Source organism: Lepidochelys kempii, chromosome 16, assembly GCF_965140285.1.
Source record: "Lepidochelys kempii isolate rLepKem1 chromosome 16, rLepKem1.hap1, whole genome shotgun sequence".
Taxonomy (NCBI): domain Eukaryota; kingdom Metazoa; phylum Chordata; order Testudines; family Cheloniidae; genus Lepidochelys; species Lepidochelys kempii.
In genome coordinates, this window is record NC_136395.1 from 28,300,303 (window position 1) to 28,326,094 (window position 25,792).

Genomic DNA, 25,792 nt, shown 5'->3' on the forward strand with positions numbered 1-25,792 from the left:
TGAGGTCTTTTAAATGTCCCCTGGCCTTCTTCTGACCCTGTATACACCTTACATTCTTCCTTTAATGATTGACACTCAGTGGGTAGGTGCCTCGAGGCACATCGAAGTTGTAGCTGCTTCTTCATCAAAGCAACTGTTTACAGCTGGTTTGAGTTGGATGCCAATAAACAGGATTCTTTTTGTCTCAAAATAAAAAGCAGCTTAAGTCCCTAATGATAAGGATTTTGTGCTTTGTAGAGCAAAAATTCAGCTAGGTTGAGACAGCCAGGCCCTCAGCTTAGCAAGTCAGAGTACTTTATACTTCCAGCTAAACCACTTTTATCTCCTCAAGTGACTGGGCTATAGATTCTTATCATTGTGGCAGAAGTGATGAGGGTAACATCTTTAGTTGGAAATCATTGGCAACATGTGGTGAAAGCTTAAGATGTTGTCACACTTTAACTTGGTCCTAATCTGTTCAAAGGCAGTTCAGACTTTCTAACTGCACCAGCAGGTAGACAGAGTCAAAGACCATCAGGGCAAAATAGCTCACACCATTCTTCAGAGAGTTTATGACTTTCATAAAAGTGGTACAAAGAAACTGCAGCAGTAACTGTTATTGTCTAAATGAAGAGCTTATGTTCACCCAACCATATTTCATTAACTTGTACTTTCCAAGCGTCTACATTTCCTGCCTTGTTTGTGCAGTGCTGGAAGCAATGTTAAATGTTTTAATGCCTATTCTAAGTGAAATGAGAACACGAGAAATGTACAAATTATCCATCCTCATACCTTTAACTTTTTAGTAGCATTTGGCCAACTGACTTACGTGTATGAGCATGTACAATTAGCAGGTAGCCATACATGTCTAAGAAACTGGGATCGTACTTTCCCAGAATTTCTGATTAATACAATGTGTGTTATGAACTGTGAAATACTATGTTGATATGGGATCCAAAAATGAATCATTCACTTCCAACAGTAAAATGACAAGCTGTTGGCAACACTTTAAATGTCACCCATAGAGATTCCTGAAGAGAATGGTAAACAATAGATTTGGGATTTGCAATGGAATTGGGCATTTTTGAAAATCCAGTGATTTGTGAATAAGGGTCCAGTCTTGTTCCCATTGATATCACTGGGAGTTTTCCCCTTTACCTTTATTTGGAGCAGAATTAGACACAGATTCTTCTCTCATGTTTAACATTCACAGATGGACTAATGACTTCAGGTTTCTTGATGAGCAAACTTCATGCTATTCAGAAGATACATTTATTTTTAAAATAACTCAGACAACTGCTGTTTGCCATGGACTACGAATAAGGGAATCTCAGTCTGAGCAGAATTTATTCTGCCACCCGTTCATAAAAAAAATCTAATTTTGGAAATGTTAATGCAAAACCCAAGAATATCATTGGTTCCCCCCCACCTTGTATAGAGAAATCCCAGCAATCTGAATTGCCATGGCAAAGAAAATTAATGTATTGCCAGAACATGCTGAGGATATTGTTCTCTCTATAGTTCCTTTTTCAGACTTGTTAGGCATTGTTTACCAGTTTTGATTTGCTGAAAAGGTTTCACATAAGATTTTTTAAAAAATCTAATTCTCAAAATGTCATTTCTATATGTAAAAAGCTAATCATGTGTTTAGACAAATCTAGCATTATTCTCCCAATTGTGTGAATTAAAGGGCAGAACCCCCCCCCCCAGTACTACTGGCTTTGTGGATGTTTAACTCAATTTTCAAACTTTTCAGCATGTGTGGAAATGTCCTGTGCAATGTATGTGCAACTGGTGGAAATGCTTAAAACCAATACTGAAGCTCTCTGGCTTTGCTATGTTGCCTTGCTTATCAGTAAATCTGTATGTACGGGTCTGAAGAGTCTCGTTTACTAGATCCTAAGTACAAACACAGATGTAGATATGGGATGCCTACAGCTAAGTCTGTAGCTTGTGATCATCCTTGTCTACCTGTATCGCAATAGGCAGAGTTTGGCGATTGACTCAATTTCCTGTAACTCAGCGACTCTGGGTTGTAGAGCAAATGCTGTGATCACCATGGTAGAATAAACACCCTACTGTTGTTACTACTGTAAAGATGAGGAGTCAGACATTTAGATTCTTCAAATAAATCAGTTTTAAAAGGGCTGTGTATTTTCCATCACTAGTATTAGTACTGTCTTATCATTAACTTTGACTCCGTATTACAGGAATACATTCGCATTCTTAGGTATTAATGGACACATCTGCATTTGCTCCTGGTCTTTTCTCTCTCTCTCAATATTTTTTTATTCATTTTTCATACAAAAAGAAAAGAAAAGGGAAAAATGTATTTTCCCTCTCCTGCTATATCTAGTAATACCTGATAACTTCTCTTCTCTGATCTCTCTGTTGCAGTCTGTGCATTTTTGTAGTTAGGAGATGCACTTTAGGAGGGAAGGGTTGTAAAGAGAAAGTACGTGACATGAGAGGAAAAAACAGAAGCTGCTTTCATACATTCAGACTGATAGACAAGGATTCGCAGCAGAATATAGCAGAGCCCTTTGTAAGACAAACAACAAGTTTTCATGCTCAGATGGAGAGTCTTGGGTTAAATTGCTATCTTTGAGTTCTGAACTTGGAAAGGTATTAAAGTGGAATTAAACCTTTACACAATCCAGCTCTTGTGTCATTCAGGATTTTTTTTAGGTCTGTTTAATTGTACATAGCAGCAGGGTTCTGAGTGACTGGTGCTCTAAAGAAATAAGGGGTAGGGTTAAGTCTGCAGCCTACAGCTCTCTGCTAATCCTTCTTGTTCCTTGAAGAAGGATTTACTTTTGCTGCCAGCTTGTGAAAGATTTTCCTGGTCCACAAGAGATTGTTGTGGCTTTCCTGGGGAGGTGTGGTTGCTATAGCAGGGAGTCACGCCTGGATATTCTCTCAAACCATACTGAGAATGGGCCAAAAAAGAGCCGAAGAAGAGTAAAACTGGGGATTAAAAAGTGGAACAATGGGAGACAGGAAGATAGGAGTGGGAACAAATAGGAATTACAGCACCAAAAATAATGCAAAGTGACAAAAAGAGGAAATAGAAAAATAATAGCTGACAGTCTGGCTGAAAAGAGAAACTACTACAAAAGAACAATTTATTTTCAACTGACAAAGAAAATAACAGGGCATTTGGGAAATAAGACACAGTCTTGTGTCTTAACATTATTTTGGTTCTTATTGGACTGCAAGCGCATACTGCAAGTATACAAAATCTACCCATCTCTGCCACAATCTGTCTATTCCAAACTAAAACAGCGGTTTTGGTTTTTTGTTTTTGTTACTAAGGCATATTGCTCATGGAGTTCCATCTCTGCAGAGTAGATCAAGGGTAATTCTGGAATTTCCATCTACAAGCATTGCTGTTTGGATCATTATTAAAAGAAAAGTGCCAACTCTACACTCTGTTACATTTCTTGAATGATTCCCAAAGTAGTAACTGCCGTTAAGAGAATGCCATAAGCGCTCTCATTTGTTTTCTTTGTTGCTTACAGGACAAATCCTGCAGTCATTACCCATGCAAAGCTTCCACTGAAGTTAACACTTTGCTTTAGCTTTGCCTAGGCAGGGACTGTGGATCCAATCCTGCAATATGCTGTGAGGCAGCGAGGGGCCTCCAGTCCCAGTATTTATTGGGCTCAGCAGCTTTGGAGAATCACCCCAAGTGAAGACAGTGAAATTTCACCCCCGAGGATTTTTCCTAGGTGATACTTTCTTCTTCTGAAAACCTTTCCAATGCAAATCAAATGGGAAAAATTTGACAAAGATTTGAACTTTTCCAAGTGAGTGAAGCACAGAGTGAGAAGCACAAAGTTCCAGTCAGGTTAAAGACCTTGCCAAACAACAACAAATTAAGAAAAGTTTCTTAAAAATAATAATAAAAAAGTCATCTCTGCCTCTAACAGCAAATCTCTCTGCACGCCTGTCCTGCACCCTACTGTTTTATATATAGGGGATGCAGAGCGATATAGCAGATGAAACATTTTGTTTATAAAGTGTCTGTGGTTTGTTTTATTTCACATGTTTTTGCAATATAGATAACAGATTACACCATGGAGCTTTCACTGCCTCTATGCAATAATGGTACTACAAAGCCTTTGTAGGGGTATTAATAATAGATTGTGTTGATGAGTTTGGAGAAGCTGGCAATAGACCCCCCACTGCAAAGACATTAACACCACAGGACTAAGGTATCTTTTCCTTGCAAATCAGTTGCTAAATTGGCTGTGCTGATGGGTTTGGGCACAATCTCTTGTACAGCATCCCTGCAGCAGGCACAGGAAGTTATTTTGCTTTTGCTTTTTAATGTTTATAGTTGAGAGGAAAGGACCTGTATAAATTCTTTCCTTAAGTCATTCTTGCCTGCCAAGAAATAATTTATCATTTAAATCTAAATTGCATTGATGGGTGATTTTTTTTCTTTACAAGTGAAGGCCAAAGCACTGAATCATGAACACATACTTTCCCTGCTTCTAGGGCCCTTATAGTGAATTTCCATATAAAAGTGATATTAGCAGAGAAATTTGCAATATTGTTAGCAATGGAAATTCACAGGAAATTGTAATTTCGGAATGCCATTTAGTGTATTAGAGTGATAAGACTACTAGTCAGACTCATTAATATTCAGTACTTTGGAAGCAAAACAAGCCTTACGTGAAAAGACTGGCTTGTGATGTAGTGCACCAAATTCTGCTCAGGGTGTTAGCCATGTAACCCACTTGAAATCAATGGCATTGCACAGGTGGAAAGGGAGGGTGAATTTAGCTCAGTATACATAAAGAGTTGAGTACAAGTCCAGAAAAGTAAAAATGGAATAAATGGCGTTTTGGAGGGGGTGGGGGGTTGGATCCTCCTCATTCTGCAGAGTTCCTGCAGTATGCAGACTGCTCATTGTGCACTGTGCTTTTATGGCACATTGATATGTTTTGGAGTAATACAAAAGGGATAACACCACATGTCTGTGTTTCAAATATTTTTTTTGAATCCATGGACAAAATAATGCTATTTCAGAAAGATTTACACGGCCTGGAAGTATAGTTCTAACAAAATCATCACATCTTGTTAATCCATTAGGCTTTTTAATTGCAGCCATGACTTTATGAATTCAATTGGTGCTCTTAACTTTTATAACACTTTCCACGCTCCAGAACAGATTAGGAGAAAATTGCAGCCATAATCTGTACAGTGCAATTGCCGTGCTATAAAGAGGAATGGGAGTAGCTTGGAAGAGCAATTGGATTCCCAAAGGTGGAGCACAGTGGAGCAATATCAGTGACTTTGTAAATGAAAAATTGTTTTAATTCCCTTCTAGCAGCAATAATTTGATTGTTCATAAATTTTTCCATCAAGTGTTGTAAGGAAACAATGTCATAAAATAAAACTGTGTGACAGTGATGGAAGACAGCAGAACAAAGTGGTCAATTAGGGTGTGAAAATTAAACAGAGAAAAAAATCCATTTGCCATGTTCTACTTGAAGCAAGAAGCTCCAAAGCACTTTACATTTCCCTGGTACTGTAGAGCTGTGGAAAATATAATGAACTAAAAAGTTATATCTGTGATTCGGCATGTGAGTCTTGTTAAAATCACTGAAAGAATGTACAGGCTTAAAATTACGCATGTGCACAAAGACTTTGCTGAATCACAGTTTACAGGGCTTTTCTTATGTCAAGGTCACATATTTGACCCCAGCCCCAAGTGTGGTGGTAGACCGCTGTTACCATCTGATCGCTGTCTGGCAGCCCATGTGAAATGAGTTCGGGGTCGCAGTCCAGCTCCTAGTTGACAAGTGTCCATCTCAATTAAATCCAGTTATGAGGGTGGATTTTATGACATCCTTATTGGCCATTTTAGCAAAGAAGCCACAGATTGAATGGGCACAAGATTGGAACTCTCCTTTCACTCCTAAAAATGGTCATGCCAGATCAGGGCTGAGGTATATGGGCTGCTGCCAATCATGAGGTACCTGCACTGTGGAGAAAAACACAACTGCAGGCTCCAGGGCTGTCAATCCAAGACTTGACAGCAGTTGTGTGTTCACTTCCAGTTGTTCTTTAAATATATATATATTTTCTGTAGAAAAACTAAACCAGAGAAAATGGGATAGTCTTAGTATTTATTATTTATATGACAGTGGTGGCAAGCTGCCTGAGTGAGGGTGGGAGACCCATTGTGCTACATCTGTGCGGACACATGCAAAAACACAGTTCCCGCCCCAAAGAATTTACAATCTTAACAATGGGTCCAATGCTGCTCTCACTGATGCTAAAGGGAGTTTTGCCATTGACTTCAAAGGGGACAGGTTCCAATCCCATGATAGATAATGTTTCTGTGTCTTCTAGTGGTGATGCAAGTCAGTTTCCATATATCATAAGATCCCATGTTCTGAAAGAGCACCTGTATTCGGGGAGCAGAGTCATTGGGTAAACTCATGACTCCACTAAAGTCAATGGCAAACAAAATTCCCATTTTCTTCAGTGGGGCCAGGATTTCACCCATCATGTGACATCGTGCTACCTTTTATTATTATTTTATATATCCTTTTACATTAGGTGGCATTGCCAAGCAAATAATAAGGTCCTTAAGACAGCACAAATAAGTTTGGTGTTGGTAAGAAAAAGAACATCAGATTACTGTTAAGATGTGCTACAAACAATTACTCAGATGTACACTTCAAAAACATACTGGAACATAGAATCATAGAACTGGAAGGGACCTCAAGAGGTCATCTAGTCCAGTCTCCTGCACTCATGGCAGGACTAATTATCTAGACCATCCCTGATAGGTGTTTGTCCAACCTGCTCTTAAAAATCTCCAATGATGGAGATTCTACAACCTCCCTGGGTAATTTATTCCAGGGCTTAACCACCCTGACAGTTAGGAAGTTTTTCCTAATGTCCAACCTAAACCGCCCTTGCTGCAATTTAAACCCATTGCTTCTTGCCCTGTCCTCAGAGGTTAAGAAAAACAATTTTTCTTCCTCCTCCTTGTAACAACCTTTTATGTACTTGAAAACTGTTATCATGTCCCCTCTCAGTCTTCTCTTTTCCAGACTAAACAAACCCAAGTTTTTCAATCTTTCCTCATGGGTCATGTTTTCTAGACCTTTAATGGTTTTTGTTGCTCTTCTCTGGACTCTCTCCAATTTGCCGACATCTTTCCTGAAATGTGGCGCCCAGAACTGGACGCAATACTCCAGTTGAGGCCTAATCAGCATGGAGTAGAGCAGAAGAATTATTTCTCGTGTCTTGCTTTCCAACGCTCCTGCTAACACATCCCAGAATGATGTTTGCTTTCTTTGCAACAGCGTTACACTGTTGACTCATATTTAGCTTGTGGTCCACTATGACCCCCAGATCCCTTTCCGCAGTTTTCCTTCCTAGGCCGGCATTTCCCATTTTGTATGTGTGCAACTGATTGTTCCTTCCTAAGTGGAGTACTTTGCATTTGTCCTTATTGAATTTCATCCTATTTACTTTAGACCATTTCTCCAGTTTGTCCAGATCATTTTGAATTTTAATTCTATCCTCCAAAGCCCTTGCAACCCCTCCCAGTTTGGTATCATCCGCAGACTTTATAAGTGTACTCTCTCTTCCATTATCTAAATCATTGATGAAGATATTGAACAGAACAGAACCCAGAACTGATCCCTGTGGGACCCCACCCGTTATGCCCTTCCAGCTTGATGGTGAACCACTGATGATTGCTCTCTGGGAACGGTTTACCAACCAGTTTTACATCTTATAGTAGCTCCATATAGATTGCATTTCCCTCGTTTATTTATGAGAAGGTCATGTGGAACAGTATCAAAAGCTTTACTAAAATCAAGATATACCACTTTACTGCTTCCCCCCCGCATCCACAAGGCTTGTTACCCTGTCAGAGAAAGCTATCACCTTATATCTTCTAGTTGTTTGCAAACTGATTGCTTAATTATTTGCTCCATTATCTTTCTGGGTACAGAAGTTAAGCTGATGGGTCTGTAATTCCCTGGGTTGTGCTTATTTTCCTTTTTATATATGGGCACTATATTTGCCCTTTTCCAGTCTTCTGGAACCTCTCCCATCTTCCATGACTTCTCTAAGATAATCATCAAGGGCTCAGATATCTACTCTGTTGGCTCCTTGAGTATTCTAGGATGCTTTTCTTCAGGCCCCGGTGACTTGAAGACATCTTATTTGTCCAAGTAATTTTTAACTTTTTTAGCCTCTTCTGATCCCGCCTCATTTTCACGGGCATTCACTACGTTAGACGTCCAATCACCACCAACCTTCTTCGTGAAAACTGAAACAAAGAAGTCATTAAGCACCTCTGCCCTTTCCAAGTTTTCTGTTATTTTTCCCCCCCTCCCCCCATTGAGTAACAGGCCTACCCTGTCCTTAGTCTTGTTCTTGCTTCTAATGTATTTGTAGAAGGTTTTCTTGTTACCCTTTATGTCTCTAGCTAGTTTGATCTCGTTTTGTGCCTTGGCCTTTCTAGTTTTATCCCTACAAAAATTTTTTGTCTAATTTTGTGTTATTTGTTTATATTCATCCTTTGTAATCTGACCTATTTTCCACTTTTTGTAGTACTCTTTTTTGATTTTTAGATCATTGAAGATCTCCTGGTTAAGCCAGCGTGGTCTCTTGCCATGCTTCCTATCTTTCCTATGCAGTGGGATAGTCTCCTCTTGTGCCCTTAATAATGTCTCTGTGAAAACTACCAACTGTCTTCTATTGTTTTTCCCCTTAGACTTGCTTCCCATGGGATCTTACTTACCAACTCCCTGAATTTGCTAAAGTCTTTCTTCTTGAAACCCATTGCATTTATTTTGCTGTTCTCCCTCCTACCATTCCTTAGAATCATGATCACTTTCACCCAAGCTGCCTTCCACTTTCAAATTCTTAACCAGTTCATAGCTTTTAACATTAGTGTTCATCTACAAGTGGTAGTCTTATCTACAATCATAACTAAGGGGGTGGGTTAGCAAATGCTGTTTTCAATTTTTGCTATATAAAAAGATGAATTTTTGTTAGCCTCTTTCAGAAGGGTTACTTTTTCATAAACTTTTAATTTTTATGCAGACTTTATTGGTTCTTCAAGAAAGTGAAATGGCTTCATTTTACTGCAACTTTAGTTTTGAAATTGCCTTCAGCAAAATAAGTAATTATTTTTTTCTGAAGGGAAATTTGAAATGTTCCAATATTTCTTAAAATGAATTGTTAATTTTTTTCCCAAGCCATAAACTCTAGCATTTCAGTTTTGCTTTGGCACAATGGGGATATTTTGAATATTTGAATTTAATGTAACCAAACAGCAGTCTTTCCTTTTCTATATGCAGCCATAATCCAGAGGACATGACATTTTTTTGAAGTTCTGCTGAACCATATGTGGTGTTTCCGCCATTCTAAGCTGTATATAGTGTATGGCTGAAGTATGAGTAGCAGAGCTATACTATGAAATATCATTAGACATTTAGTTTCTCTCTTAATAAAATTCAGTTGTTGTGAAAAGCCTATCCTACTTCAGTTCTGACATATTTTGTACCATATGATATGAATACCAAGTACATGGTCAGTTGGCATGGACCTATACCCATGATTTCAATGACATGCAAAAATCATTGTCAATACACCAAAGTGTCAGAGTTAAAGGTTGTTTACAATATTTACCAAAACCAGTGACTATAATCTTTGCATAATTATTACATAAACAAAAGCTTAGATAGCTGTTACATTTTTTTCTAACAGAGAATGTCAGAATTACACCGAAAGGAAAATAATTTAAAGTCCCTGATAGTCAGACAGCAGCATCTGTCATCTTGCGTACATCAAATGTCTTAATAACTTCCTATTTATTGCTTCATTGCAGAGGTCCTGTAAATAAACAAATTGACTGATAGTCTATTTTTATAACTCTATCCTGTTTAAAAAACCTCTTGAACCACACTTAATTTGAACAGCAAATTTTACACTGCACATTGAGATCTCTCAGCTCATAATAAATTAGTTATAATAAAACTATTAAAATCTATTTGCCCACAAACAGAAGGAAATTAAGGGCTCTGGTGAAGCAACAGAAAGGTAAAGGGCAGGTTGTTAGGACGTGATAAGAGTAAACAGCAGAACAGTGATTCTCAGGAGCCGAGCAGGGTCAAATTTAAAGCAAGATAACTACGCTAGAGATAATAAATCAGTTGTACATATTAAACACCAGATGGTTCTGCCCTATGCAGGAAAGCACAATGGATCATATAACTGTGGCTGTGTTTGTAAGGATTACTGAATCAGCCTGACTTCACAGGGATATCCTAACATATAAAACCTTAACGGCCATTTCCGCTGGTGAACATTTTCATCTACTGTTTAAAGACAGGGCCACATGTCTCAGGCATTTCGTTGTCCCCAGAATGTATATTCCATTAATTTGATAAGTGCAGCCATTTTCAAATGCAGCGTGTATTTTTCTTTCTAATACAGTAAGGTTGTTTCACAGTGATTAGTACCAATACTCAAATGAGCAAAACAGTCTATTGTTCCAAGCTTTAGGTCAGCTAAATCCCCGACATGTTTCAGGCATAGATGAAAACACACTCAGAAAAAAACCAGAACGATTGAGTTGTCTTTCCGAATTGTCCAGGCAACAGAACTTATTTATAAAACTCTTGCAGTCATTGATTCAAAACAAGGTTTTCTTGTTCTGCTTTTCTCTTCTTTGAACAATTTTCTTTGGAATGTTTTCGTTGTGCTTAGGAGTCAGAGATTTCCTGGGGCTTCTAATAAAGGCATTTGATTCCCACTCTCTGCATACTTTAACAAGTCCAAGGGTTTTGAGGTTTGATGTTAACTTGAGAGAGCTGGAGATAATCAGCAATGGGGGTAAAAAGTCAGTTATGCAAATTATTTGTAAAATGTATGGCAAGGCGAAAGAACCATTCCTCCAAATGTGGTTCGTGTGGGGCATACTCTTTGTCTCAGCTCCGAACATCCACCCGTCACTCCTCAGATTTATTGCTGTGATTGAAACCTATGTAGGGTGATCTGTAAAGTATTCCTGCTATCCTCGGTTTCTCAACAGGTTTATTACCATTCGTTTATCAAATGAGCAGTCTAATGAGCAGTGTTTTAGATCAGAGATATCAAAGTCTGGTCATTTGTCAAGATTAGTTTCCTGTTGTGAGACTGCCTTGTGCAAAAACCGTACATAACCCTGGGTTACTCTCTGGGAGTTGAAAAACCTACAAACACTCTATCAGATAAATATAATGAAATCTTCATAATCCCAGAATTAAATGTGATTCACTGCAGTTTGTGTGTATAGATTGCTATACATGCATCACAAGTTGAGAATGTCTGCGGGTGGGTGATGGCATGTTTTATATTTCCAAGGGTAAATGTAAGAGAAGGTGTGACGTCCACACAGTAATGTGAAACACAAATACAAATCTATGTAATTGGTAAACTGAATGAATTAGTATCATATTAGTCTGTCTGTGACTCATTACAATGAAAAGACCACCAGTGACAATGTTACCACAGAAACACTGTCTCTCTGGGCACAGCGAGTTACCTGTAAATAACGTTTACATTTAATTTTACATTTTACATTATAAAGCGCTCTGCACCCTGAAGAATATCAAACCACTTCACAAGGCATGGAAACACAGAAGGTGGCAGTCAGGCAAACAATGCACTGCAAGTACAACAGAGGGGGAAGGGAAACTTGATCATTTCTATGTGTGCATTTAGAAAGAATGAAGGTTATTTTATACACATTCTTATTTACAGTTCACAAACTACAGAGCAAGGGAGCTCTGGATCATAAGTGTGTTATTGAGATGCTCTTTTGTACATCAAGTTACGTTATTGTTTCTGCTTCCACTGGGTGGTGGTAGATTTCATGTCTTTCTAGTGAGTCCATTTCCCATTGGGAGAGAAATTAGTGGCACAGACTAGTGTGTTTTGTTTATTTACAAAATATGCACCCGTCCTATTAGCCTGGAACACAAAGGGCCAAAACTACACATCGACTATTCCAATTGCAAAACCACAGCTAAGACCCACCGGCTCAAGCCCTGTCAGCAAGGAAAGCTCCCTTCTCTGTCCCATTGGGCTCCATCACTGTGCCTTTAGCACATGCGGTCACTTCCCCTTTCCCTGCCTGCGTCCAGCACTTTTCACCTGGAATCCCCTTAGCCCAGAATTACCATCTTAGCGTTTTGTCACAGGGAGCTCAGGGACCGTTCTGCAACACGGAGAGGTTTGGCTCAGACAGGTTTGACTAGATGCTAGTCTCCATCCAGACAAGAAGAGCGTCCCTATCCCTATCCCCTCAGAGACTGGGTGCAGTTGTTGTGACCTGCCTTCATGGGATTCTTTTGGGCCAGGCCCTTTGTGTTTATACTGAAGCTGCCCATAGAAAGGGTTCGAATGCATCAGTAATTCAAAACATGCATTTCATTAACAGCGCAGCCGTCTCGCCGAGTTTCATTCTGTACTATCATAGCTGCAGCAGCAAGGAACCTTTTTAAAGGATCCTCCTCCCCGGAGTCACAGGACTGCGGCCACTAGCTAAAGTCCCTTTTAAAGATCACTTGAAACAACAGCATGGATTTGAAATGCAAATGAAGTCAGGAATGTTGAGACTGCAGAGGCTGAAATTTCCCCCTTGAGAAGCTGATCTATCTAGAGCCTGTTAGAGGCTGTTCCCACCTGTTGGGCTGGTCCCATCCCTCCTTGTATCCATCCATTGAGTTGTACTGAAACGAACACAGGTTCACTGTCACAATGGTGTGAATGAACGGATGCAAGTGAGAGGAGTCAGATGCCTTCACCCCAGACTGGCTAATCTTCAGCTTCTTTAAGCCTGTTCCATCACAACAACTCTTCAGACAAAAGATACAAGATTAAGTAAACTGAGCCAAACACGTTTAAACAGTTAAATGAAAGCGACTTTTTAAAAGTGGCTAGAACTGTTTGCTCCTTGTCTTTTAATTAAGGCTGTCAAGCGATTAAAAAATTAATCATGATTAATCGCACTGTTAAACAATAATAGATACTATTTATTTAAATATTTTTTGATGTTTTCTACATTTTCAAATATATTGATTTCAATTTACAACACAGAATACAAAGGTACAGTGCTCACTTTATATTTATTTTTATTACAAATATTTGCACTGTAAAAAACAAAAGAAATAGTATTTTTCAATTCAGCTTATACAAATACCATAGTGTAATCTCTTTATCATGAAAGTTGAACTTACAAATGTAGAATTATGTACAAAAAAACCCTACATTCAAAAATAAAACAATGTAAAATTTTAGAGCCCTCAAGTCCACTCAGTCCTACTTCTTGTTCAGCCAGTCGCTCAGACAAACAAGTTTGGTTACAATTTACAGGAGATAATGCTGACTGCTTCTTGTTTACAACATCACCTGAAAGTGAGAACAAGCGTTCGCATGGCACTGTTGTAGCCAGTGTCGCAAAATATTTACATGCCAGATGCGCTAAAGATTCATATGTCCCTTCATGCTTTACCCATGCTGATGATGGGTTCTGCTCGATAACGATCCAAAGCAAAATGGATCGACGCACGTTCATTTTCATCATCTGAGTCAGATGCCACCAGCCGAAGTTTGATTTTCTTTTTTTGGTGGTTCAGGTCCTGTAGTTTCTGCATTGGAGTGTTGCTATTTTAAGACTTCTGAAAGCATGCTCCACACCTTGTCCCTCTCAGATTTTGGAAGGCACTTCAGATTCTTAAACCTTGGGTCGAGTGCTGTAGCTATTTTTCAAAATCTCACATTGGTATCTTCTTTGTGTTTTGTCAAATCGCCTGTGAAAGTGTTAAGAACATGTGCTGGGTCATCATCCGAGACTGCTAGAACATGAAGCAAAATGTGGGTAAAACAGAGCAGGAGACATACTATCCTCCCCCAAGGAGTTCAGTCACAAATTTAATTAATGCATTATTTTTTTAAAGAGCATCATCAGCATGGAAGCATGTCCTCTGGAATAGTAGCTGAAGCATGAAGAGGTATACGAATGTTTAGCATATCTGGCACGTAAATACCTTGCAACGCTGACTACAAAAGTGCCATGCGAACGCCTGTTCTCACTTTCAGGTGATGCAAATAAGAATCATAGAATATCAGGGTTGGAAGGGACCCCAGAAGGTCATCTAGTCCAACCCCCTGCTCGAAGCAGGACCAATTCCCAGTTAAATCATTCCAGCCAGGGCTTTGTCAAGCCTGACCTTAAAAACCTCTAAGGAAGGAGATTCTACCACCTCCCAAGGTAACGCATTCCAGTGTTTCACCACCCTCTTAGTGAAAAAGTTTTTCCTAATGTCCAATCTAAACCTCCCCCACTGCAACTTGAGACCATTACTCCTCGTTCTGTCATCTGCTACCATTGAGAACAGTCTAGAGCCATCCTCTTTGGAACCCCCTTTCAGGTAGTTGAAAGCAGCTATCAAATCCCCCCTCATTCTTCTCTTCTGCAGACTAAACAATCCCAGCTCCCTCAGCCTCTCCTCATAACTCATGTGTTCCAGACCCCTAATCATTTTTGTTGCCCTTCACTGGACTCTCTCCAATTTATCCACATCCTTCTTGTAGTGTGGGGCCCAAAACTGGACACAGTACTCCAGATGAGGCCTCACCAATGTCGAATAGAGGGGGACGATCACGTCCCTCGATCTGCTGGCTATGCCCCTACTTATACATCCCAAAATGCCATTGGCCTTCTTGGCAACAAGGGCACACTGCTGACTCATATCCAGCTTCTCGTCCACTGTCACCCCTAGGTCCTTTTCCGCAGAACTGGTGCCTAGCCATTCGGTCCCTAGTCTGTAGCTGTGCATTGGGTTCTTCCGTCCTAAGTGCAGGACCCTGCACTAGACTAGTCAGACTAGTCAGAGCAAAAATAGCTGTAGGAAAATCCCATGTACTGTAGGAAATGAAATGGCTGTATTTACTGGAGGTGTCCCAGAGGCTCTTGGGACATCAGATTCCATTTAATTGGCTTAGTTCATTATGTATCCAAAAAGAAGCTTGTTGGCTGGTTTTTGAGGCATGTACAATATACAGGCATGCTAAAGTTCTCTACTGCCTTGCCCACACGCTCAGCCCACTTTTTTCACTAAAGAACTAGTAACTGCCATTTTGCTGTATTTCCTCAGCTGAGACAAAATGAAGGCCTATGAGGCACATATCTAGCAGCCACAATAGGGCATGCACCCTGAAATGGAGTCCATTTGACTGTTAACCAAAAGGTGGTCATTTTGAAAAACAAAGAGAAAAAAAAACTAAGGACATATTTTTCTTTTCCCTGTAAGGAGAGCAGAGCATATCCACTATACAAATACATAAGTGCTGCTCATTGCCTTGGAAACATGTATATATTACAAGATTTTACCTTGCATTTCTATGTATTGCCATGAAATGATGATAAAATCTAGAAGCATCAAGCACATTATATGCTACAGGAAATTAATTAATCACTCACCATTATTTGGAACAGCACCTTTCCTGCAAGCTCACTGGGGGAGCTTCCCAACTGCCATTAGAGAATCAAAATAAAACTAAATGAAATGATTCAAGCGTCACCTTCAAAAATCAACAATTGATGAGAGTTGGGGGCGTTATGAGAGTTCCATTAAATGTAGTGAGTATTCTGGAGTCTGTGATTATGGCGATGGTTTAGCAGGTCACACGCTGTGTACCTCTGGAGGTGCCAGAGGGGGTTTCACATCCTTCCAAAAGGTAAACTACCTCCTCTGAAACAGGTTAGTCTGGAAATGACTCGACAGCCCAAGGAACACTCGTGTTCTTCCACACATCTTGCCCAAACAATAATGCCCCTCCTCCCACACACTAAGGTTCCCTTTCTTGGTTCAATGCTTATTTGTTATCCTCCACAGCAATAATTGTACTAGGACAGTATAGTTACAAAATCGCTACAGAACAACAGATTCTGAGTTAGGTATCAGAAAATTAGTTTGGGTAGCCTCAGGTTTGACTCAAATCTTTCTCCAAAGGTTGAACTGAACTGAATTTGTTAGAGCTTTCGGAGAGATTAAGTAACTTTGTTCCCCTTTTCTCTTGTGCCTCTGGAATTCTTGGTTTCATCCCCTGATGGAGGAACAATAACATATTGAGACAGAGGCTGCTCTTTTGGTATTTCCAACCCAACCAAACCAAAGATGCCCTGGAAATCTCACGAGGAAACTAGAGCTCAGGAGATTTCTAGACCAAACGGGTTCAGAATAAGTTGGGTCCCCCTGGAGTTACTGAGGTTCACCAGTTGCTATAAGTCTCCTAACGTGCAACGCCATGCGGCCAGCTGATCTTCCGTTCCATTAAAATCTCAACCTATTTTTCATGTTGAAATAAAGACGGTACATGTTCTGACATTTCCCCTTCCTCCCTTTCCTTCTCACAGGCTATTTGCTGCTAAGTGCAGCGGCTGCATGGAAAAGATTGCCCCGACAGAGTTTGTGATGAGAGCCTTGGAATGTGTTTACCACTTAAGCTGCTTCAGTTGCTGTGTCTGTGAGCGGCAGCTGAGGAAAGGAGATGAGTTTGTTCTGAAGGAAGGACAGTTGCTCTGCAAAAGTGACTATGAAAAAGAAAAAGACTTGCTCAGCTCAGTGAGCCCCGATGACTCAGACTCAGGTGAGCTCTTCTTGCACCTGTTCCAATTGATAGTTATGGACAGGCAAAGCGGATGGAAAAGTCAGATCCATCCTGAACCATAGACTCACAGGCGGTGGAAGAAGAGACCACAGAGGCCAACCATTCCATCTGATTTTGTAGACCACTCATAGGTGCTCTTTCTTTCAGACTCCATTGTGCTGGTGCCTTGACCCCTTTGCCTTTGGGAATTATTGCACTGTCTGTTAAGAGCTATCCCCAAATATCTAGTTTAGATCTTTCCTTTCTTAGGTTCCGGCCATTACTCATTGTCCTTACCATCTTAGTAGAGGACAAGAATAATTTACAAGTTGCTGAGATCCAAATAAGTGATATTGTTGTATAAAACCAAGAATGGGTAAATCTGTCTGGTTTGGGTTACCCGGGGCCTGCCCAAAGCCTAATGTTGTCAATGGGAGTCTTTCCATCCCTTTAAATAACAGATTGGGGTTGTATCATACACCCATATTTCCTACCTGAGTATAGACAACTCGCTGTACATGCACATACATACAGGGTGTGTTATACAAGCACTATGGCATGAGGAATACACGGAGCTGGTTTGCAAAATAGACTTCAAGAAGTGATGTAATTTCCCAGAGTTCTCTAAGTGTCTCTCTGCCAGTCACAAGTGGAAACACTCAGAAAAGGCACAAATGCAATATTGAAATGTCAGGGACTTGAAGGAAACTGAATGCTGAACTTGGCATTCCAGTTGTGAAATGTGTGTAGCAAAAGCAGTGGCTTTGTGTCTGCTAGGTCAGTGGGTCTCAACCTTTCCAGACGACTGTACCCCTTTCAGGGCTCTGACTTGTCTTGTGCACCCCAATGCTACACCTCACTTAAAAACTACTTGTTTACAAAATCAGACATACAAATACAAAAGTGTCACTGCCGCACTGTTACTGAAACATTGCGTACGTTCTCATTTTCACCATGTAATTATAAAATAAATAGATTGGAATATAAATACCATACTTACATTTCAGTGTAGAGTATATAGAGCAGTATAAACCAGTCATTGTCCGTATGAAATTTGAGTTTGTCCTGACTTCGCTAGTGCTTTTTATGTAGCCTCTTGTAAAACTAGGCAAATCTCTGGATGAGCCGGCGTACCTGCTGGAAGACCTCTGCGTACCCCTGGTTGAGAACCACTGTGGTAGTACGGCCTGAGTTGTTCGCTCTGATACTAAGAAAGTCCTGGAGCAGATCAAGGCAGGACAGAGGGTTAACGTAAAAGATAAAAAAAAATAATCCAGACTGGGAATTTTGCCACCTAGAGTCATTTTACCACCAAATATTGCCACCTAGAGTCATAACATTTAGTTTAGTAACTTCTGTCACACAGAGCTCACTCGCCATGCAGACACTTCCAGAAGCTGTACTTCCTGCCAGTTTTAAAGTTGTAGGAGATAAACACAAGTTACAGGGGAAATATAGATGGGGGACAAGTGACAGGTAAATGCTGAGTTCCAATCTGTCTTCCTTTTCATAAAAAAAAACATCATGAGAATTATTCCAACCCTTCTGGTTTGGAGGTGAGTAACTGTCCCAGACCTAAAAACAGGTCAGTTTTGACCAAAGAAACAGTACTTGAATTGGAATAAAATGAGTGATCCCGTACCCCATCCTGCTTCGCAGGGCAATGGTGCCCACCCTGCAAAAAGAGAGATTTGGGCATTTCAGTTTCTTCTCATCAGTTCATTGATGTTAAGGCCAGAAGGGACCTGGATGATCACCCGTTATTAGCTCCTCCATAGCACAGGCCAGAGAACTTCATGCTGTAAACGAGGGAACCCTCCTTCCCGGCTACATGAGTAACTGTTCTCAAGCCCAGCATTTTGTTCCTGGGCTAGATTAGCCCATCTTTTACAAAGACATTTCCATTCTCTCATCTCTGCTTCTGGTATTCCACTATCAGCAGTGTAATGGGGCAGGTGACAAAACGGCCTGGCCTCATCCCCCAAAAGCTTGAGCCCTGTCACGAGTAACCAACAAACAACCAAATCTGCATAGAGCATGTTATAATTTTACAAAATCGGGCCTGAGCCCTCCGATGTGGATGCTTGTGATTCAGTGTCTCAATCCTTGGGAAATATTCATACCTTTGAACCCTCGTACTGTGAGACTCTGTTCTACTTCCCACAACTGTCTGTGGGGAACCCCTTCCATTTCTGCCTCCCCTTCAGTGGTCCTCTGGAAGAAAAAGCCCAGTGGCTTTCAATGCACAGTCCCCTTGTGATGTCTTTGAGAGCAGCTGATTGGCCTGGCCCCTGCATCTTGAATTACAGCAGGGAGGAGCCTACTCCCTTCACCCCATCAAATTCCCAGGAAAGATTTTCTAGGGAATGAGCACCCCTGCCTTCCCTCCATTCTGACCCAGGGGAGCAGCACCAGACCGTGAGATGAGTGAGGTAAGATGTCATGCTTTGATCCCCACTCAAGCGTTTGCAGCTCTGGTTTCAGCAGAGATCAGGCTCTAGGCCCACTAGCGTTTGCAATTCCAGAAGACATGGGATTCCTCTTTGCCTTATCCATTCATAACGATTTGAAAATCCTGCACAGCTGATGTGCCATGTCTGGCTCCCAGGTTCGAGACACATACAAATCATTGCTAGTAGACATTTTCTCAGAAATAGATAAGTGGTTCTAATGACTAAGAAAAACAGTGATTATCATTCCATTAAATGTACAAGCAACATGGATAATTGCTTCAGTTTTATGGGGAAAATATATTATTCCCAGTTTAACTCGGAGCAGTTCTTAGCCTTGATCTTTGCTTTGAGACCTACATCCGCCATGTTGTTAAAATTTTCTCTTTCCATGTCAGGAATGTAGCGAGGCAAAGGTCACTGCTACCTCAGCAGGATGTGCAGCTCTAAACCATTTCTAGAGCTGGGTTTTATTTTTTGCCAGACTATATTTGTAGACCCTCAGACTCCTCACTCCATAAACCTCAGTGTGCAGGTTTCTGGCTTTTAGCGAATATGGCCACTAGAATGTATTTATCTAGTGTATGTGGGTTCCCTACTGCTTTTCAGATAGGATGTTCTCTCTATGTGAAACTCACTCAGGAATACTCAGGCCTTACTGAGACAAATTTCCATTGAAATCATCAGTCCCTAGTCTTCAATACAGACGTGTTTCTGCCTTCATCCACTTTCTGCCAAACAACTGCAGTGTGGATGGGTCCCTCCTGCCCTCCCATGCTACATGTTAGCATCACAGCACATAGGCAGTGGTTGCCAGCTGTCAGCTGGCTTCATTTGACATTTACTTCTGACACTGATGCGCACATCCTCCCCAGCCAAAGTCTCCTTGTGTGTCATGATCAAATCAGCAAGGCCCAGGAGGCTATCAGGGAAGCATAATGATGTGCGTTTGAGTTCAGCTTTACTTCCCCATGATACACACAGTAGCATCTCCAGCAGATGAGAAGCATTTTTTTCATTGACAAAGAACCCCAAGCCCCAGCCCACTCCATCCCCACAAAATGAGTGTCACAAGACATTTTCCCTTCCATTGTTTAAAACAGTGAAAGCCCAACGCTTCCCATTCCCTCTGTGAGTGTAAATGATTTCACACAGCTCTGGATGAGTGCATCTTCTTCTCCAATCAAATATTTATCCACTGGCCACAAAAATAACTGTTCAATGAGCAACACAAACCTTCACAAACCTTCCCGTAGAAATGGCAGTCTGGAAAGTTAATGATACCACAGTTACTGAAATGACGGAACTGCTCTTTAATCATTATACAAAAGGTGCCTCTTAGACTGAAATGCACGGTAGGTGCATGTGAATCAGCTCCTAAAATGAATTAAAAGTCTAACTTGTTAATTCCCCAAATATGATATTTCAATGTATCAAAATTATAGTTTCTTAATTTTAAAGATCTCCAGAATGTTTTCTGAATGAAAATCAATGATCTAGTGAAATTCATATAAAATAGACCTATTTGACTGCAGTGAATGATAAATTTTGGCCACAGATATTGATGTGGACACAGAAGTTATTTCAACCAGGACAAATATAGATAGAGACATAGATAGAGACACTTATATATACTTATATGGACCCATGCCTACACACACCCATAGAGGCACATGCACAGGCCACACATAAAATCATAGAACCATAGAACGGGAAGGGACCTTGAGAGGTCATCTAGCCCAGTGCCCTTCCTCACAGCAGGACTAAGTATTATTTAGACCATTCCTCACAGGTGTTTGTCTAACCACAACCTCAGTAGGCAATTTATTCCAATGCTTAACCACTCTGATAGTTAGGAAGTTTTTCCTAATGTGCAACCTAAACCTCCCTTTATGCAATTTAAGCCCATTGCTTCTTGTCCTATCCTCAGAGGTTAAGAAAAACATATGTTCTCCCTCCTCCTTGTAATAACTTTTTACATACTTGAAAACTGTTATCATGTCCCCCCTTAGTATTCTCTTTCTCAGACTAAACAAACCCAGTTTTTTCAATCTTCCCTCAGAGGTCATGTTTTCTAGACCTTTAATCATTTTTGTTGCTCTTCTCTGGACTTTCTCCAATTTGTCCACATCCTTCCTGAAATGTGGCGCCCAGAACTGGACGCAATACTCCAGTTGAGGCTAATCAGTGCAGAGTATAGCAGAAGAATTACTTCTCGTGTCTTGCTTACATCACTCCTGCTAATATATCCCAGAATGGGGGGGGTTTTTTGCAACAGCATTACACTGTTGACTCATATTTAGCTTGTGGTCCACTATGACCCCCAGATCCCTTTCTGCAGTTCTCCTTCCTAGTCAGTCATTTCCCATTTTGTATGTGCGCAACTGACTGTTCTTTCCTAAACCGAGTACTTTGCAATTGTCCATATTGAATTTTCATCCTGTTTATTTCAGACCATTTCTCCAGTTTGTCCAGATCATTTTGAATTTTAATCCTATCCTCCAAAGCATTTGCAACCCCTCCCAGCTTGGTATCGTCCGCAAACTTTATAAGTGTACTCTTTCTGCCATTATCTAAATTATTGATGAAGATATTGAACAGAACAGAACCCAGAACTGATCCTTGTGGGACTCCACTCATTACATCCTTCTAGCATGACTGTGAACCACTGATAACTACTCTCTGAAAACAGTTTTCCAACCAGTTATGCACCCACCTTATAGTAGCTCCATCTAGGTTGCGTTTCCCTAGTTTGTTTATGAGAAGGTCATGCGAGACAGTATCAAAAGCTTTACTAAAGTCAAGATATACCACGTCTACCACTTCCCTCCTATCCACCAGGCTTGTTACCCTGTCAAAGAAAGTATCAGGTTTGTTTGACATGATTTGTTCTTGACAAATCTACGCTATTACTTATCACCTTATTATCTTCTAGATGTTTGCAACTTGATTACTTAATTATTTGCTCCATTATCTTTCCGGGTACAGAAGTTAAGCTGACTGGTCTGTAATTCCCCAGGTTGTCCTTATTTCCCTTCCAATGTTAAACTATATAGATTTGATTAAAAGAACATTTAGATTTTTAATAACATTTAAAAACTGTGGTTACCTCTAAGGCTGCAAAAGAAAGAAATTTTAAATATAAAGTCATATAATGTACAGCATAGAATAATCAACAGGACCTAATTCTGCAAACGTTTAAGGACACTCACATCAGTAGTCCCTTTGACTTCAGTTACAAGTACATGCATACTTAAGTGCTTGCTGGATTTTGGCCTGGCATTTATGCACAGGGTCCCATTTAACATGCTATCGTCTGACTAAGGGTTAATTTTAAGTTTTAAAACAAATGAAGGGTAATAGCCGAGTTCATTATTTTAAGGGCGTGTATTATTACTCCATGAATATATCCTTTCAAAAGTCCTGTTCTCTTAGCAAACCAAAGAGAATGTTCCGATAGTTTTCGTTTCTTGACAGTTAAAAGTGATGATGAGGATGGAGATGTTAAACCAACCAAAGGACAAGCAAACCAAGGAAAAGGGAGCGATGATGGGAAAGACCCAAGGAGACCCAAACGACCAAGGACAATACTTACAACACAGCAGAGAAGAGCATTCAAAGCATCTTTTGAAGTGTCTTCAAAGCCATGTAGGAAGGTAGGCTCTTCAGCAGAGACCTGCAAACAATCTGGTTTTCTGCTGGTAACGCATAGGACACAATGCCAAACTCTGTGGAAGACCCTTACACAAGGGAAATATTTGGTTGCTCAAAAATTTGCTAATAAAACATGAACTGATCATTTACCATTAGAGTCTCAGGAAGCATGTGGCCCCTCCAACACTGAAAAGTGCACATCCCCATTCCTGTAGTTATTGTTTCTAGTCCTGGCTTTACAAAGTGTAACCAGGATGTGTAGTCGTTTATAGCAGATAGGACTGTGGAAAAAACTATTTGCATCACTGGTGAAACTGATTGAAAAATCACCTCTTTGTAAAAGGCAACATACTCTGCTGTTTCCGCTCCATTTTTTTGCTGTCTGAAGTATATCTTCACTGTGAAAAAGTGACATTTACCTGCATCTATAGAAAATGAGTCACTTGGGATAAGTGTGATGTGTCTCAGGGTTGCCATTTGCCTTTGTTCACGGTGACAAATAGTGTTTATTGGCCAAAGTATCAAAATTTTATTCTTAGCCAAATTTACAAATCAGCGTTTCATAGTTTAAAAAAAAATAATGACATGCTCTCTCTCCTGACCCACCTACTTAGGTGTAAGTTAATTCTTCTTTAAACATTTCTGCCTGTAGGTCAGAGAAACTCTAGCAGCTGAAACAGGACTCAGTGTGCGAGTTGTCCAGGTCTGGTTTCAGAACCAAAGAGCAAAGGTAAGTTGTTTGTCCACATCTCAAAAGTAGAGCCTGAAGCACATGTACAGAATGCCTAGCAGCAATGGCAGCCGTGCACAGCTCTTCCCTTTTGCTGAGAGGTCTGTGTTACCGAGATAACGGTTTATAAAACCGTCTTATGACGTGGGCTCCTCACAAGTGCATATTTCTGCATGGGCTGCACAGACTGCGATCATGTAGGAAGGCCCCTTTCCAGACATCCGCAGCTAGAGTAGAATGGTCCAAGCAATGCTAGATAAGGACTAGTTTGTATGTGCAAATATGGAACTGCAAACCCAAATTTCTATGCTCAGGAATGAGAGTTTATCCCCTGGTAGGGTGTACAGGAGTATACACACTCTGTATTGATAGGTTTGACATTTGCACAGAGTTTTGTAACTAAACCAGTTCTTTCCATTCAAATCCATGAGATTATCCTGCTTTTCCTATTTTATTCAGATGAAGAAACTAGCACGGAGGCATCAGCAGCAGCAGGAGCAGCAAAACTCTCAGCGACTAGGGCAAGGTAAAGCCATGTTTGTGATGGAAGCAAGGAGAAGGGAAGGGGCTTTGTGGGTTTATCGTAGCGTATGTGGGAGGGTACATACAACCATGTGTATGTCCATACAGATGATATCAGAGAATCATAGAATATCAGGGTTGGCAGGGACCTCAGGAGATCATCTAGTCCAACCCCCTGCTCAAAGCAGGACCAATCCCCAACTAAATCATCGCAGCCAGGGCCTTGTCAAGCCTGACCTTAAAAACTTCTAAGGAAGGAGATTCCACCACCTCCCTAGGTAACCCATTCCAGTGCTTCACCATCCTCCTAGTGAAAAAGCTTTTCCTAATATCCAACCTAAGGCACTTCCCTGCCCCAAAATGCGTACAGTCTAATTGGAAAGAAGACGCAACAAGTGGTGGAAGATTGATGAGGCTGATGTAGAATGATTAGACTTCCTAGTCAGAGTCAGGGCCAAGAGTTTGCGAGGCACCTCTGATTCGAGGGAGACATTCGCACCATTCATTCTGCCCTCCTGTTCCAGAAGCTAGGAATCTCTTAGCAAGAGATGAAAAAAGATGCCTTTCTGATTATACCAGACCTCTGTCATTAAGGCTCCAAGTTTTCACTTGATCTGCATCCACAATCAAGACCAGATTTTCCAAGGAGCTGGGTGGGAAACCTGGCCACTGATTTTGCTGCCTAAATTACAGTGGAGCTGTTTTGGAAATCTGGCTCTAACTGACCCGCAGGACTTAACACTGGGATTTCCTGCTGGCTGAGTTGCAGCTGAGTAAATGGTAGTTGGGGAGCACCGATCTGCTGAATGCCTAACTCTGCCTTTGTGAAACAGTGTCCTAGTCTCTCACATTCACCCCCCAGTGGGCAGGTATTTCCAAGCGCTGTTGGTTTCTGAACTCTAGGCACAAACAGAACGGCTTGGCCATCTCACTGGGTGCTCTGGGCTTTCCGGTAGTTCCTTTGAAATTTAACTGAAATGGGTCAGGGCAGTTTGGTTCTCTCCCACAAAATGGGATAGAGCTGCTGATTTTTCCCAGGAAGAGCGATGCTGCAGTAGAAGGACCTGGAGAGCTGGACAGTGTGACAGAACCATAGATCTCTGGAGGACACATGGGTTCTAGCAAATGGTGATCACTTACTACACTGCCCTGGACTCCTCAGCATTAATACCTTCACGCACTGACCCCATGGGGAGCCCGGGGCTGGTTGGTCCGAAGAATGTTTTCGCTATCGTAGAAGTTTTAGTAATTCCATCTCGCTTCTGGCCTCGTGTTCCAGTGTAGCACAAAGTGGGCAGTAGGCAGGGTATAAACCCCATGTGTGCTGCTTCAGGGCTAGGCTGCGAATGGATTCTGCTGTTTGTTTTGCAGAAGTAATGTCCAACCGAATGGAAGGGATGATGACATCGTACACACCACTTGCACCACCACAGCAGCAGATTGTAGCAATGGATCAAAGCAGTTATGGCACGGACCCATTCCAGCAAGGTCTTACCCCTCCACAAATGCCAGGAGACCACATGAACCCCTATGGTAAGGCTCTCCACGCAGCACCACACCGGGAGCAGCAGTTATCTGTACGGCAGTTCAGACTCCAAAGGTTCAGCCTAGCGATTTGTTTTTTCTGCAATTTGAGCTAGAGCATATATTGAACCAGCATCGGGTTTTTCATTTATTTATATGCACAAAAACAGGTAGGAGAAAACCTGTCCCAGGCTCTAGGCACCCTTAACAAATACTTCAAAATATCGCTCTTAGCCATTACAAATCCAGC

General features: G+C 40.9%; 1 protein-coding gene across 1 annotated transcript in view; it reads left to right on the plus strand.

Moving 5' to 3' along the window:
• The window catches only part of LMX1B (LIM homeobox transcription factor 1 beta), a 128,597-nt gene that overhangs the window by 95,359 nt on the left and 7,446 nt on the right, over positions 1 to 25,792 (plus strand). Inside the window, exons 3-7 of the mRNA XM_073314240.2 lie at positions 16,430 to 16,662; positions 22,590 to 22,768; positions 23,419 to 23,496; positions 23,956 to 24,022; positions 25,390 to 25,551. Of these exons, the coding sequence (XP_073170341.1) occupies positions 16,430 to 16,662; positions 22,590 to 22,768; positions 23,419 to 23,496; positions 23,956 to 24,022; positions 25,390 to 25,551 (719 nt within the window). The remainder of the gene's footprint in view (positions 1 to 16,429; positions 16,663 to 22,589; positions 22,769 to 23,418; positions 23,497 to 23,955; positions 24,023 to 25,389; positions 25,552 to 25,792) is intronic.